The 17,163-nt window shown below is 38.9% G+C and overlaps 1 protein-coding gene across 1 annotated transcript; it reads left to right on the top strand.

The window, feature by feature from the left end:
• Window positions 1–1,633: 1,633 nt before the first annotated feature.
• Window positions 1,634–17,163, top strand: LOC137940999 (glycosyltransferase BC10-like). Its single transcript, XM_068786184.1, has 11 exons — window positions 1,634–1,881; window positions 3,551–4,060; window positions 10,622–10,720; window positions 11,174–11,274; window positions 11,357–11,428; window positions 11,631–11,721; window positions 12,600–12,680; window positions 14,315–14,374; window positions 14,499–14,621; window positions 14,710–14,748; window positions 16,540–17,163. Exons 2-11 carry the CDS (start codon window positions 3,680–3,682, stop codon window positions 16,666–16,668), a joined length of 1,176 nt encoding a protein of 391 aa, XP_068642285.1. The 5' UTR covers window positions 1,634–1,881; window positions 3,551–3,679; the 3' UTR covers window positions 16,669–17,163.

A 17,163-nucleotide genomic window follows, 5' to 3' on the forward strand; every position in this document is an offset into this window, starting at 1 on the left:
ATGCGCCTATTTTGTTTTCATCTCCTTTATTTTATTGTAACAGTTCATCTTTACAGTCGACCCAAGTTGCGCATGTGCAATGGCATCTTCCCTCCTGTTTCCAGTAGGCCAACCAACCAGGCTCTATTTATTTATTCGACTGACCACTCCCAGTTAGGGGCGTGCGATCCCTGACTTCTCCTTTGCAGAACCACCTTTCCTGAATCCCAATCCGGAAAATTCAGATCACCCATTCGCCTCTTTCAAAAGGACCAATAAATTCAACCAGCGTCTAGGCTCTCTCCCATCCCCCGCGCGTCTCCCCTCTTTCTCTTCCAATTTCTCCGATTTGTACGACACGGCTTCGGGTTTTCTCCGTGTTTCAAAAGTCGTTGCGGTTGGTGCCTGGCAGTCTACCTCATTCAACTAATGCATATCCGTCAACCTCCCGTCCCTGCCCCAAAAGTCCCTTTTCACTCAACCGTGTTGCCTCGGTCGAGTTAAGCCGGCTATTGCGACAGCCTAACAGAAATTAAAGCGTTCGAAAATTAATTTGCGGAGAGAAGTTTTAGGTAGAGTTGAGGAAGAACGATGACTTTAGAGAAAAGAGAGAAAAACACTGGTAATAGAATTAGTCGAAACCGCTCGGTATCAATACTTAAAAAAAGCTTCGCTCACATGAAATCTGTGTCAGACGTCGACGTCGACGTCGCCGAGTTCGATAATAAAATACTCCTCTTCACCTCTCCCCTTAATTTATCAAATCCCAGAATCCGACACAGGTGGTAATGACAACACGACACGCGGGGTGCAAAAAACGCTGGATTTTTCTTGTATCGCTTTCTCCCTTCCGCCATTTCGGGGAAAACTTTCTGTGGCCACTCAGGAGCTGACAAGATTATAATAGAAGGCTACGGTTTCAACGTGTCCCGCGGGCTGCAACCCTCTGCTTTGTTTTTTGTTTTTATCAACACAAATGGAAAATTACATCAATTACTTCTGGCAATTGTATTTGGATTTGTAAATTTGTGGCCCACTAAAGTTAAAGCCACCATGGGGGCCCACCAAGATTTGCTCTGTCTCAAGAACATCTTTGTAGTATTAGGCTTGCAATTCTTTATGGGCTTATGGGCTTTTCTTCTCACAGATTTATGATTCTGTCACATTCCTGTCTCAGAAAAATTGACACGTCGTTTCCTCGATCCGGAAATCCAAAAGCAAGTAATTTCCCGGGATCACAAGGGCAAACCTTGTTCGAAATATAAATTCCACGGAAATATGGAATATGCCCCATCAATTGATAATGGAACAAGGAATCTTTGAAATTCAGTTCAAGATAACGACCGCTACGACCAAATCTTCAGATCCTTACCGCCTTAAGCAGCGTTCTTAGCCGATCTAGCAGTTTAAACTGACACGCTTTCTTATAATCACAAAAATGCCACTGTTAGGACGTAATTATTTATTTATGTGGACGAAAAAGGAAAATAAAAATTTCCCGACCCCTTTTTGTGATTAATGACTAAAGTTTCTTAATAATAATTATTATTAGAGTCGTTTCGCTTTCAAGGAGCATTCATGCTGACCAATACGGTTCGGAATACGTATGAAGTCACGGTGTGGAGCTCCTATAAGAAATGAGGCGCCGGCTGGAAATGTTCCTTGTTGGAACGAGCGAATCGACTGCTTCGACTGCGTACAGATTTTATTTTTTATTTTTTATTTTGTTCGCTCGCATTCCTGAAGCTCGTTTTCTCTCCCGGTCGTGCTCCATCGCGGCCTTGTCTCTGCCCTAGATCTCCTACAAGCTCAGTACTCGGAGATCGTAAACGATACTCTCTCGTCTCGGCCAGATCTTTGGATCTCTGGATCCGAACGGGCTATTCGTCGTCGGACTTTCAGGTGTTTTTTCTCTCGTTCCTGTTAAGATCCTTTGCTCGTGTCGGGATGAAGTGGTGGTCAGTGGTTAATTCGAGCCAAGATTATTAATTAAGGCGACTTTTTTTATGCGAGGATTTTGTTGTCGGTGTTGGTTTTGTATGTCGAATTTTATTTGTCAACATCATTACGTTTTCGTGCTTTGGATGTGATGTTTGTGGTATTGGATTGGCTTTTTGGAGGGTTTTGAGCTTAATATCGTGGGTGTCTCTTCCGTGGTAGTCTCTGACTTTGTGGTCCGGAGGTGGTTTCTTGTTTTCGTTTCGTTTTGTTTCGAGTCGGATTTTGTGTTTTGTAGCTGGAAAAGGAGTTCAAACGGCATTAAGTTGGAAGTTGATTGTTGTTAAGTTTTCGTTTTCGGGTTGCGTGGACAAGCATTAGTCAGCATGATGATGTCCTTTGTTTCCTTTTCTAGAGAAGCTAAACGTCTGCTTCCAATTTTTTGGTTGGGTATTTGAAACCGAGAGTTTTTTTTTTTTTTTAAATTATTATTTCTCTCTCTCCTTCTCTCTCTCTCTCTCTCTCTCTCTCTCTCTCTCTCTCTCTCTCTCTCTCTCTCTCTCTCGCTCGCTCGCTCGCTCTTTTGTAATCAAATACTGATAATATTTAAAATTTACAGCTTTGTATTATAGTCATTTGAATTTTGATGAGATTTATCAGTTGTATTTTGGTAGTTGGCCTGTTTAAGGAACAAAGGGAATGTGTAAGTTCTTATTTTTTTGTTTAATGGTTTAGTATTTTTAATTGTTTGGTGGTTCGCTTTTTGGGAATTGGGGGTTCCTTCTTGATTAACGGTAGCATTTTCTATCAGATGCTTCGGAGTAAAGAAAGTACATCTAATTTGATGTATAAGTGTTTGATGGTTTACTGACTTGTTTCTCAGTAGGTGCAACATCCGTTGATTACTTTGCCCCTACTTGGACCAATGTCTTTGGCAATGATTATCTCGGCAGATATCATTATGTCAACAGAGTTCAACAGAAATTTGAATCTTATTTTCTTTAATTCATGGTTTTCTCTTTTCTTTATATTGATTTTAGGATGTATAGTTGATAGATGGTGAATTGAGTCATTGCATTTCAACCATACATTGTCACCTTTCTGTCCTGGAAAATGTGTATGGATAAGTCATTTGCAATTGCAACTTGCTCTTGATCTTCTTTGAAAGAAATGTATCTTCTGTCCCATCGCTTTCTTTGAAACTTGGTAACCTGGAAAGGGGATCCTTAATTCATCATATGGAGATTTCGACAATTGTCTTTGTGGTTTTGACAAATTTTACTATTGATTTTTTTAAAAAAGTCTTCTATTGGTAGTTTCATTCATTTCATTAGGTTTGTCCTTTTGATTTGAGTTTACCCTCATACTGTTATTTTAGAGACTGGAGGCTTGAATTTGTATGGTAGTTTCGTTTTATTTCACTCGATTTGTCCTTTTGTTTTGATTTTGCTCTTATACTGTTATTGTAGAGACACAAGGCTTGAATTTGTAATGGTAGTTTCGTTCGTTTCACTTGTAGAGACAGAAGGCTTGAATCTTAAAAATTTTGCTCTCATACTGTTATTGTAGAGACAAAAGGCTTGAATCTTAAAAATTTTGTGCTGATAATAATCATCTTTTCTTCTTGTTTCAGATTGTTTGTTCGTCTGATAAAAGAATTGCCAATTATAAAGGTGGTTACTGGTGACCTTTTTGAAGTCAAATGATCAAGGAATTGAAGAGTGAAAAGACATGTGAGGTGTTGCTTTATGGGTTAACTTAAATGAAGATACCTAAGGCGTGGCGGCTAGGCATTGGTGAGATGCAGATTATGCCTGCCCCGCGCCAGAGACCACCTTCAAAGAGGCCATTGTGGATTATTGTCTTGGTTTCCCTGGTTTGTGTGTCGCTCATTGGAGCTTATGTCTACCCACCTCGGCAATATGCTGCTTGCTACTTTTTTGCATCGAATGTTTGTGGTCCTTTGCAGTGGCTTCCACCTATTCCAGCCAGGGTCCTTAGTGATGATGAGGTTGTATCTCAGGTTGTCATTAGAGAGATTCTGAATGCACCTACTATTCAATCAAAAAATCCAAAAATTGCATTCATGTTTTTGACACCAGGATCTTTACCTTTTGAGAAGCTGTGGGAGAAGTTTTTCCTTGTAAGTTTCTTCTGACAAAGTTTCTTTTTGTGTTTTCTATTTTTTTCTACTTAGCTGCTTCATTGTTCTTTTATTTTCTTATTCTTTTTCCTTTTGTAGTAGGCTAATATTTGTGGCAGTGACAACAAGAACACAGTGACACAAAAATACATATTAAGGTGTTAGGTTGTTCTTTTCTTTTTTGAACCCATAAACTTGGGATACTATTAATAAGAGAAAGTATCGAGAGTTCCCCTAGGGGAAGATACAGAGTACTTAAAATGTAATGAAAAAGAGGAAATATTTTTTGTTTTGATATCTGATTCTGGGAAGTTAAGTGTCTAGTTTATGCTCCTAGTTAGTTGTGGGATGAATATTTATAAAATGACATTAGTCTTCTGATTCAACAGAATATGAAATTCAGAATGCTGTTCTAGGTGGAAGAAGTCGTGTCAACTATAATCTATTTTGGTCAGGCTACTATCTCCATAGGAACTCTTTAGTCTGAACAGTTTTGATTTCTTAGGCTTCTAGTACTAGACTACAGGGATGAGCCAACAAGAGAGAAAGGGAGCGAGCGAACTGGGAGAGACAAGTGAGAGACATGTAGGTGAGGACTGCAACATAAACAAATGCATGGAGGAACACTGGTGTAGATTCCGGTAGGGTTTGGTAGAAGATTTAGGTGGCTAAGAATCATGATGATGAAGAAGAGGGATAGCAGAGAATGCAAAGGAGGAAAGACAGGAGACTACAAAAGGCAAGTTGTAACTCCGGGAAACGCCTCTCTCATTCATATGGAGACAATGTTACCACTGAGAAGAAAGGAACATGGGGCTATGCACTCTGATTCGAGTAATGATCAGGAAAGGAGACAAAAGATCCTTCATCAGCATTCCAAAGGAGGCCTCCACAAGCTTCATTCAACAACTTTGTAAAACTCAGGATTGGAGCAGTGGAGCTAAAACTAGAGAGATCTAAATAGGTCAACTTACCTTCTAATTCTCTATATTTTGATACAAGGGGCAATGAGAATGCAAAATTTGTGCAATGCCGTAAGGACATGATCATGGCCAGGATCTACGTTCCAAAAATCATTGAGGCTGGTTTGTGGTGGAACATCTTCACAAATACTCTCAAACGCCTTAGCCCAGACCCTACATACCACGACAAACCACACCAACCAGAACATCTAAACTTCCCTCCCCTGTCAACTTGATTAAATGTCATGATCCCTTCACCACCACTTCCAGCCTACCCACCATCTTCCACAAATACTCCACCCATGGAACCCCGACCACACTGGAACTGAAGCAAGATGTGTCGAAGGAGATCTCACCATCCCTCCCACTGCCCCACTCATTCTGGCCCAAAGGAGAGAACAATTAACCCTTTCCATAGTAGCCATGCTAAAGACATTGGAGAAGATGACATTACTACTTGGATAGCTGACTAGGCCCAACTCTCTCAAAAACCTAATTGCTCCATCATGGAAAAAACCAAGTGGCTGATTTGATTTGCTGTTATAGCAGATGAAGAGTGTGCAAGTAAAATCGACCCTCAACCTGGAGATATTTTAACCATGATCAAAGTGCAAACAACTAGATTTCAATGAGTGCATTTTTAGCCAAGGGATTCACATCCATGGCCTTCTGGTAGTTTTGGCAGCCTCCGGCTATCCATGAAATAACTAGCACTTTTTGTTGCATGGTGAGATTGCACAAATTCACAACCAACATGTTTCGCCTTGATTATGCATGAACATTCATCATCCTAGAAAACTAGTGGAGCGGATCCAAGATGATCAATACGATGGTTGGAGAGGAGATTTTTTGGATCAAGATGATCTTTGAGCAAATCAGTACAAGTGAGGACGGAAATTGAAAGAGAAAAACGACACAAGGGAGGAGAAGACGAGTTAGCAACTCTAGAGTTGGCTCACCCAACAAACGGATAATTGACTCGAAGCTTAACTTTGACAACAATAATGAATTGGATGACTCAACGAGCCCAATCAACCCTAAATGGCCACCTTGCTACCCTATTCAAATTTAAATTCAAATTACTTTTCCTGAAACCGCCCCTTCCCATTGTAGCACTAGGAAATTACCGGTTCTCATTGATAGGAACCTATGATTTCCACCTCTCAAAATCAATAGCTTGGAACCTCCTCCCTATATTTATAGCAAAAACCTTGACAACCCTTGACAACCCTTGACAACTTGTACCACCTCTTCACTACAACCAAAGCAGCCAACCACCCCAGGCTAATGGTAATGACTAAAGCCTGATCCCATCTCTCTACAACTTCATTGATCCCCATCTCCAGACTATCTTTCACCAACCAATAATTGATCAAGAAACTAATTCCAAAGCTAATCAACTACATGACACCATATTGAATTCCACATTGATTCCTTATCCATTCAATTTCACTTCCCCCACTAACTCGGTCAGCCTTGCAGACTTGCATGTTGTGCCCTTCTTGGACATATTGGCACTACCCCTAGATCGGACATGGCCACCCATAGGCTATTCCCCATCCGGCCCCTATATCAAGTAACTCCCTTACTAGTGTCAATTAGGCTCCTTCAAACCATGCCATTTCTGACAAGAGCATGGAATCCGAAAATCCCCCTATCTCTTCCCCACAAAACTTTAAACTCAAGACATTGAATCCGTCACCCCCAAACCAAGGCATACCTCCGAAGTCACCTCATTTACGATACCACCCACTACTTCATCTCAACCTCTTAACCCTCCACAAGAAACTTATAAATGAAGAGGAAGAGATAGAACAAACAGAATCCAGCAAGTGAAACCGACCAACCCACTGTGAGTAACCCGTGGACTGTAATTCAGGAAGAATACAATTCCCTCCCTCGGGAGAAAGATCGAGGAAACTCGTTAAGGAGCTTTAGTCGGAAAAACACAAATATGATGAAGAAACTAAATCGTGGTGGTTGTCTACAAAGTCAAACTGCAAAGGGTGGAGGAAGATAAAGGAGTCGACATGTCAAAATCAATGTAAATGATAATTACATGTTGGAATGTGAGAGGAGTTGGGTCTAGTAAAAAGAGGGCCACTATTCTATCCTTATTAGGCTTAAGCAAATTTTCTATTGTTATCCTTCAAGAAACTAAATTATAGGACACGGAAGACCATATTGCTAAAGACCTTTGGAATTGCACCAATCTGGAATAGAGAGCCGTCAATGGGGTTGGGCACTCAAGGGGAATTCTTACCCTTTGGGATATTGGTATCATTGAGGTTCTTGAAGTGGAGATCGGGCTCTTATCCATAGGACTGAGACTTGTTGACCGTGACTCTTACAATCTCAGGTGCCTAGTTGGGGAATGCAGCCCTACTTGATACAGAGACCATTCGAGCTTTTGGGAAGAGCTTCTCAATCTCACTCGGTGTTGGCATCTTCCTTTGCTTTTTGTTGGGGACCTCAATGGTATGAGATCACAACATCAATAAAGAGCTTTGCTGGTTTTATCGATGGTTGTGATCTTGAAGATATTAATTTGATAGGGAAATACTTCACCTGGTCAATGGGCAAACTAAAAATTGCTGGTTACTAGAAGAAAACTTTGACAAACACATGGAGGAATGTGGAAGGAGATGGATATTGAGGGAGCCTTGGGATGGAAACTATTTCACAAACTCAGGTGCTTGAAGATCAAACTCAAGCTCTAGTCCAAAGAGTTGCATGCCACAACCTCCATAAGGAATCTCTCTTCCCAAATTGTTGCTCTTGATGAAGCCAAAGGGCACAAGGTTCTCTCAACCATTGAATTCTCCTTCCGTATTAGCCTCTCTAATCAATTTTTGATTATTTCTCATGAGGTGCACATCCTCTCAAAGCAACGAGCCTGATTAAAATGGCTCGCTGAAAGTGATGGCAACACCAAATTCTTTCATGCCATCGCCTCAGCTTGATGAAGATCTAACCGCGTTACCTCTTTAAACACCAATAATGAGATAACCTCGGATATATCTTCTGTAACTAATGCAATTATGAGCTTCTTTCAGATTTGTACACTGAGGATAGGTTTACATGTTTGAGGATCCAGAGGCTCAAGTTCAACAAGATCTCCCCATGCTTCGCTGGTCTCCTCAAGCTCCCCTTCTCCTAAAAGGAGGTTGAACAGGCAGCGAAAGGAATGTCGAAGGATAAAGTCCTTGGGTCAGATGGCTACAACGGGGACTTCTACAACCACTGTTGGCCAATTATTGGAATTGACATCATTAGCATGGTCAGAAGTTTTGACTACAAGAGCGTGATGTGCAAAGCAATGGAAGCCACCTTCATTGCCCTCATCCCGAAGAAGAATAATGTTGAGCAATTCAAGGATTTCAGACTCATAAGCCATTGTTCTCAAGTCCCTATAAGATCATAGCTCGTCTCCTAGCGCACTGACTCAAGGCTGCTTGAGAGACATACAGGCCAGAAAGTCAATTAGGTGGAAACAACCTCACTGACGGGATTCAATACCTTTGCCAACTACCTGCGTTGCTTCCACACCTCCCTTCCTGCAATTTTCCTTTGAAGTGGGGCATAGAATGGGTTTAAATACCAGTAATTAGCTGGACAGAAGTCTGTAAGCCCAAACGTTTTGGTGACCTTGATATTCAGAGTATCAAAGAAATGAACCAAACTCTCCATCTGAAGTGGTTCTGGAAATTCAACACTTCATCGTCGACCATGTGGGTAAGAATTGTGAAGAAGATGCTTGGAGCTTTCATTGGTGGATTTCAGGTGTGAATAGGAGATGTCTGTCTTCTCTATGGCTGGCACTCTACCCTTTCCAGCACCAATTCCAATCAGCAACTTGGTTCTACATCGGCAATGGGCAGCAGGTGAAGTTCTAGGATGATTGATGGCTTGGAGACAGAACTAAAAGAAGCTTGGTTGAGGCTTTTCCCCATTGCCTGCAATCCATCCTGTCTGGTGTTAGAAGTTTGGATGGCTCATAGGGATTGGGATCTCGGATTCTGGAGATGTCTGACTAAAGAGGAAGCCCTTGATGCCAACAACCTCCTATCCACCTTTAGCAGAATAAGAGTCAGGACTCTTGCTGAAGATAGCAGCAAATTCATTGTCTCCTCAGCCTATATTCATCTAAAGGGATTCAGTGACATCCAGCCTCAAAATGTTGCTATTGCTTGGAAATTATTGGGAATCCCCCAAAATCTTTTTGTTTCATTGGAGTGCCCTCCTTAACCGCACTTTTATGACTGATAACCTTAGAAGAGGAGGAAACCCAGTCCTTCAACTCCTTGTGCGATCTTTATGGGGAAGTGGAGGAGACAATGTTCCACCTATTAATCCTTTGCCCCATTGCCTGGAGAATCTAGACTCATTTTCTTAGCAAGCTGTGTCTCATTTGCTGCTTACCTGACATCCTTCACTTGATCAGTCAAATGAGTCATGGAAGCCATCTACTAGGTTTCGAAAAAGCTCTCCTTTCATTCTGAATTTCCTATGTTCCATGGGGTCTTCAGACTGAGAGGAACAATAGAAGATTAAAGGGCAAATTCTCCACAATTGAAGAGGGAAAATTGGTGCTTCCTTGCTCAAATGTCAGTCCCTTCTCGGCCAGCAGCCATGGAAGAATGTCTGACCCTCCTTGGTGTCATTGGAGAATTTTCCATAAAATTTTTAATATTCCTTAGATTGTATTTGGACTCAGGTCCCTTGGTCAGCTAATTCCCTAGCTGCCCTTGGCCAAGCAAGGAGTCTCCTTCAATCCCTGTTAGGAGGGCTCCCTAGCCTAGGCGCCCTTTGTTTGTTTTGTTCTGGCTTGCGCTTGTATATAATTTCACTCTTCTAAAAAAAAAAAGGGACTCTTAAGCTGGTACATCACATTCATAAATGAAGTGGGGTACTATTTTGTGTTGTTTTATTGGTAAATTGGATTGATCACCCTCTTGAATTGTTCTGTCAGGAAGCACAAGTTAGGTGTGAATATAAAGGAATACCTTAATCTATCATAGCATTATAACATCATAGTGATGTTTAAGGAAAAAAAGATACTACAGCTTGACTAAACCTGCCCTTGACATTTTGAGCTGTCAGGTGGTGATTCCAAAATAGATACCTGTACTCACCCTCTTGAATTGTTTGGTCAGGAAGCACAAGTTAGGTGTGAATATAAAGTAATACCTTAATCTATCATAGCATTATAACATCATAGTGGTGTTTAAGGAAAAAAAGATACTACAGCTTGACTAAACCTGCCCTTGACATTTTGAGCTGTCAGGTGGTGATTCCAAAATAGATACCCGTACTTTTCTTGATACTGTGTGGACTTGAGAAATACCTAGTTTATGAACAATAAAATGCTTTAGGACAGCGCAGATTCTAGAGCTTCATCGGGAGTGTAGCATGGTAATTGGTTGCAGTTAGAGAATAAAATATTAGAATTCTCTCTTGGCTGCCTTCTTCATTTTATTAAAAGTTTCTCTTTCTCTCAGTTGAATTGCAACTTATTTCAAATGTATGATCTACTTTTTCATGTAGTTGCTGGAGTTCGTTTGGAATTGATTATGCATGTTTTTTTCTCTATTGTCAGGGTCATGAGGATAGGTTCTCTATCTATATACATGCATCAAGAGAAAAACCAAGACACACAAGTCCTCTTTTTGTTGGTCGAGAGATTCATAGTGAGAAGGTAATAAAAAGGCTTCTTTCCACACCCCTAATATCTTCTGTTGTTTATGGTGACCATTCTGTGTTATGAGTGAATGAATTCACATTTCAACTGAATGGCCACTTTTCAGGTCTCTCTTTATCAGAGATCTTGGAACATGTGTAGCCAGTTTGTAGTGATTTAACCCAAATCGATCCACAACCCCTTCCCCTGCCCCCATCCTCTCCAAATTAAAAAATTCTGATGTATGGTTTACTTTAAAACAGATTTTACTTCTCAAGTTGCCAGTGTATCTATTATTCTGAGAATGTTCAATTAATCATGTTTTGTTAATTTAGCCAAAGATTTGCAAGCTATATTCTTCTCCATAGAAACAATAAATTTTCTGGGAGTATGTCAGCTAGTTTCCACTTTGAACCTTTACCAAATGATTTACTTTTTTGGGATCACTAAAAATTTTACGACTACCACCAGGTGGTATGGGGGAAAATTTCAATGGTTGATGCGGAAAAGAGACTTTTGGCAAGTGCACTTCAAGACATTGATAACCAGCATTTTATATTACTTTCTGACAGGCGAGCTACTTACTTATTTCTTACCATATGGTATTTTAGTTGCTTTTGTGGTACTGAGCAAGCCTTTGTCTTTTTACTGCAGTTGTATTCCACTTCACAATTTTGATTATGTTTATAACTATCTAATGGACACAAATATCAGCTTTGTTGACTGGTAAGCTTGATCTACATGATTCAATCCTTTCAAATATCAGTTCTGTTACAAGATTTAGCATCTCAACTTCTCCTACTCTATTTATTCTCATTTTATTTGCTTTACCATCTCATTTCTGCATGAAATGTTCTCTAAGTCTCTTCTGAGGGTGCTGCTTATTGCCTTTGCCTTCACTTACTGGATTATTATATTTTCTTTTCAGCTTTGAGGATCCTGGTCCTCATGGAACAGGCAGGTATATTGAACGTATGCTGCCTGAAGTTGAAAAGAAGGCTTTTAGAAAGGGTGCACAGGTATGCTCACAATGCATGATTATAAACATGCAGTATGAAAATCTCTAATGACCAATTCTTAATAATAAGCTTGAGATGTTCTGAAAATGGTTCCACATCTTGCTGCTGCTGCTGCTACTACTACTACCACTGCCAACCAACTATATGTGTTATGTATGGATTAAACCTACTCGGAAATACAGTACAAATTTTGTTTTTTGGGAGATGGGATTTAATCAAATAAGGGCGAGCATCCATTTGAATATGACAATACAATAATCTTGTCGCAAATCTTATGTCTGGCCTAAAAACCCTTTCTTCAGTTATGGGTTTTATTTTCATTTGTGAAAATCTAATTCACTTTTAAGTATATTTAGGATTATGCTCCTAATTGAAATCAAGGCACCAAACTTGCTCATGCATGGGAATATGACATAAAAATTCGCTTTTTGAGGATTCAGGTTCAACTTTCTTTTCCTCAACACGTGTCAGTTTGTCACATTTGGGAATTGGGTAATTATAAAGAGTCTTTTGAGATGAAGACACAGACCTTGATAATCTTCCTGATGTTGATGAATATGTTTGTCTGAGGTTCTTTGTTATTTTGTCTTCTTCGTGCACTGGAATTTGTTTCAACTTTCTTTTTCTCAACACGTGTCAGTTAATTTCACTTTTGGGAATTGGTAAGTTACAAAGAGTCTTTAGAGATGAAGACACAGACCTTGATAATCTTCTTGATGTTGATGAATATGTCTGTCTGAGGTTCTTTGTTATTTTGTCTTCTTCGCGCACTGGAATTTGGTTTCTTAAGCAACATGTTGGCCCTTTGTGAGATCTCAATGTGACCAGAATCAATATTATACTGGATTCCGATGGTTACTAACTGTTATCTATTGCAGTGGTTCTCCATGGCTCGCAGGCATGCAATGGTAGTTTTGACGGACAGCCTCTACTACACAAAATTTAAGCTTTACTGCAGGGTATGGTCTGTGTCAAGATATGATTTGAATTGTGTAGTTTTTGTTTTTGATTTTCTATTTTTTATGTTTATTTACATTGAAATTATCTGCATTGTTTTTTGTTTTGTTTTCTTCTGTGAAGCTGTTGAATTGTCTGTTATATCAATTTCAGGGGGGGTTTAATCTTTAGAAACATAAGAGATGGACTAGTCCAAGAAACCTTTTGATTGAGCACATGGTCATCTATATGACCGTGTATTATTCTCAGAGCACTTGTTTATGTATTTTATGGTGGATAATGGGATATTAGTTGTTTGACAGTCCAAAGGACTTAGACAATTTGCTGAAGCCGTGAAATAAGTGAGTTGGTGGCTTTTTTAGGGTGCCAGAATCTCAGATTAATGAAAGGCACATGTTGTCATCTATTTATCTACTTTTAAAGCATCTCTGAAATGAAATGCCTTCCTGTGGTTTCCAGTAAAGACATGCCCTCTTCTTTGTGCATTAAGGAAGTTCCTCCAAAGCTTCATCAATTTTGTTATAAAAAAATGTACCAGATTAAATGAACTTGCATTGTTTCCTTAGTGGCAACTTGGGACAGAGTTGAGACTCTTGTTATGAGTGAATATTAGGCACTATTCTTCTTCATGGGATTTTCAAATTCTTGTTGCGATAATATTAGGCAAAACTTTGGTTGGGAATATGTGTTGAAGGTTTACTTTTTAGCTAGTGTCTTTGATGTTTGTAATAATGCTTGGTATCTATGAATGGAGCATTTTGCCTGAGAATGGAGCAATTGAAGCAAGCTTTTTTCTGTCCCTTAAGCGCTTATATCACAGACTGTGGGTGGTTGAAAGGTTTGTCCATCATGTTCTCTTTTGGGTTAGAAATTTTTTTCATCTCGACCGTCTACCTGTCTCTATAATCAGGGTAATTGGAGTAAAGTAGTTTGACTTGTGAACTGGGTGGAGGTTCTTCTCCTATTCTCATACCAATCTATGGGTAGTTTGGACATGAGGGGTGAAAGTGTCATGCAAGACTGTGTGAGAGCACACGTCATGTATCCTTTGGTCATTATGACTCAGCGGAAGCTGAGGGTTCTGTTGGGGCTCAGTCTATAGTGACAGTTTTGAGCCCTACTTGCTTCAAGGCAGGTTGGCAGTTATAATCAAATGTAAGATGAGAATGAGCTGGCTAGGAGTGTCTGTACATCATGTAGTTTTACTTGTAACAAAACCTTATTGAATTATGTTTGGTGGATCATTTATTTTTTTATTTTTTTTGTCCGTTGTGTTTCTCTCCTTGGGTTGCTTGTAATTTTTCTTCTTTAAGAAATTCTGTTTCTCATTGTTGTAGAAATTGGAGTTTGCCCAGAATTTGGATTGGAGCCTCCTTTTAGAAAAAACGAATAAATTAAATACACAGATCATTTTTTTATGAGTTTGTGAGTGCTGTGGAAGAAATTGGCGATGACTTTCTAGTATTCTATTTGACAGTGCCATTATTATAATTATCTTTTTTGTGATTGGCTTGGGATGTTCTCTAATTTTATAACAGCATCTTGTAGATGATTTGTTTGGTATGGATGATCAAAATTGTTAATCCACCTTGTTAAATTTTCAACTCATGATGAGTTCATGTTTTCACTTTCACAGCCAGGTATGGAAGGCCGAAATTGCTACGCAGATGAGCACTATTTGCCAACACTTTTTCATGTCTGTCCATAAAACTTTAGACTATATTTTTCACTTAATCGTAGTCTTTTTTGTCATTTCTTTATCTTTTGTAACACTTCACACTCATGGCATGTTCTGAATTCTTCTGTCACACTTTCTTCAGATGGTTGATCCACAGGGAATTGCAAATTGGTCAGTCACACATGTAGATTGGTCTGAAGGAAAATGGCATCCTAAAGCATACAGGGCTCAGGATATCACTTTTGAACTACTAAAGAATATTACAGTAAGATTTATTGGCTTCATTGAAAATTTCTCGTGCTTCATGAATATGTCTGTGGTGCATTTTTTCTAATATTATTGTTTTGTTGCAGTCTATTGATGAGAGTTTGCATGTCACAAGTGATGTAAGGGTAGGTGTTCTACTATTCTTCATATCTAATAGTTCTCATTTTAATCTTGTGTGGTGCCTTGTGAAGACTAATGGCTTGAACTTGTTGTTTTGCGTCACATGTTTTAGCTTTATTACACTATTAGTTCAATAAAAAATATTTAATATAATAATAAGTTGTCCTTTCCTCATTTTTAGTTGATGCAATTTTAAAAAAAATTATTCATCCCTACTCATGGATCATTATTCTTATGTATCTTCAACCAATTTTTACTTGATTATTGTTTAGTTGGGTCCAATGCCCATCCCAAAATGGCTAGCCAATTTAGGAAACCTCTTTCCTAACTAATAAACTCAAGATCTTTGTACTCACTAATCCATGTGAGACTATTCCTCTCTCTTTTGTGGTTCTACAAGTGGATAATTTAGGTGTAGGCCCTCTTTTTGTGGCCCTCTTTTTGTGGCTCTGTAAGTGGATAGTTTAGGTGTAAGTTCTCTTTTTGTGGTTCTGTAAGTGGATAGTTTAGGTGTAGGCCCTCTTTTTGTGGCTTTACAAGTGGATAGTTTAGGTGTAGGCCTTTTTTTGTGGCTCTACAAGTAGATAATTTAGGTGTAGGTCCTCTTTGGTGGCTCCACAAGTGGATAGTTTAGGTGTAGGCCCACATATGAGTACCTGTTCTGATACCATGTGAAGTTGGGTCTAACATTCAAAATGACTAGTCAACTTAGGAAACCTCTTTCCCAACTAATAAATTCAAGATTTTTGTACTCAATAATCTCTATGGGACTATTTATTAACATCTAGACGAGTAAATGATTTTTTTTTTCATTAAAGAGATCTTCGCAATTTTATTTTTTCACCAAAATGCATATCTGCCTGTCCTGTTAACATGATATAATATTTGTCATATGGGCACATAATATTAATATAACAATATAGCAACATAATAGAACCGTTAAAATAGTGGTATAATACATAGTAATATATCAAACTATCATCACTTGTACAGAGGCCTTATTCCAACATTGGCAAATGATACCTCTGTTCTACTTATACTCAATAATTGACTGGAGTTGAAGTAATCAATTATAATTTTGTCTTTTTTTCTAAAGACATAATTATTTGAACTTTGACGTTTGAACTTTTATTTTCTAGATAAAGTGCAAAAATATGAATCTCTAACCTGACTAGATTGATTTTACAGGTTGTTTTTGTGTTTTTGAACCTCCATTCTTTTTCTGTGGCAAAAAAGAGAAAAAGTAATGATCAAATCACTTTGATAGAAAACCAATCCAGGTTAAGTGCTGATCAAGTAAAAGAAAGTAAAATGCTTCAGTCATTTTTCTGTTTTTATTAATTGTTGTGGTAGGGGCCACAGGGCTTTCTTTTGTAATTACGTACTTTTTACTTGTCAACAGTTGAATAATAATCCGACTGCTTAAAACAAAATAAAAAAAAGATTAAAATGTTCATTAAAGTGTTTTTCTTCATAAGTGCATACTTTTCATACATCCCCCATTAGCAATGCCCTGTATTTGGAGGCTTTTTGAAATCTTGAGTTTGGGTAGGCTCCAGCAATCCCATTACCCGATTGGTTATTGCTAGTTCTCCTCGATTATAATGTTCTTTTATCTTTGTGGGAGGGAACTATCATTGCTTTTCATATTCTTTTTCCTATGTGTCATTTACTTGTCAAAAGAGGTTTTTAGGTGTTTTTTGGAGTTCACGCAGTCAAATATTGTGCTGGACTTTGTGATTTTTCGGCACCTCTGTCACTGTGTATGATGATTCACTGTGTCTATCTATCTGCAGAAAGAAGTGCAGCTGAAGCCATGCTTGTGGAATGGGGTTAAGCGGCCGTGTTATTTGTTTGCAAGAAAATTCTATCCGGAAACACTTGAGCCGTTGCTGCATCATTTCTCAAATTATACATCTATTTGAGCAGTGCCACCCTCTGCAGTCATTATTCTTTGGTCGATCGACCCCTCAGTTTTGATTATATAAATCGTTGTAAATTGCCAAGCTCAAAGTGCCAGCGAGGTTCACAGAAAAGGGCAAGTGATTGGTGGTGGCCGAGGTTAATTGTTTCCTCTCATGACCATGGTTGATCCTGCTTCCCGAGTAGGCACCTCTTTCAGCTTTCATTCGTGGAGGTCATTGTTTCTCATCTCTGTCTTTTTTTTTTCCCTGTAATGCGGTTCCATATTATTCTAGGTTTTAAGCAACAAAATTTTGAAAATGTGTTTCAAGTAACTCTTTCACTTTTGTTTTAGGGGAGGGAACTTGAAAACAATCAGGTTTTTGTCATTTTTTTGGGTTTTTTTTTTTTTCTCCCATGTATCGTTCCTTGTATACATAGCACAGGTAATGATATGGCAGTGTTTAAATGTCAGAAAGGTGAGGATACCAATGTGTAGTTTTAATGGATAGAAGAAA

The sequence above is a fragment of the Aristolochia californica genome, unplaced genomic scaffold (assembly GCF_029961685.1).
Source record: "Aristolochia californica isolate CCGP_79_NKW_82.1479 unplaced genomic scaffold, dmAriCali1.0.hap1 SCAF_9, whole genome shotgun sequence".
In the NCBI taxonomy this organism is placed as follows: Eukaryota; Viridiplantae; Streptophyta; class Magnoliopsida; order Piperales; family Aristolochiaceae; genus Aristolochia; species Aristolochia californica.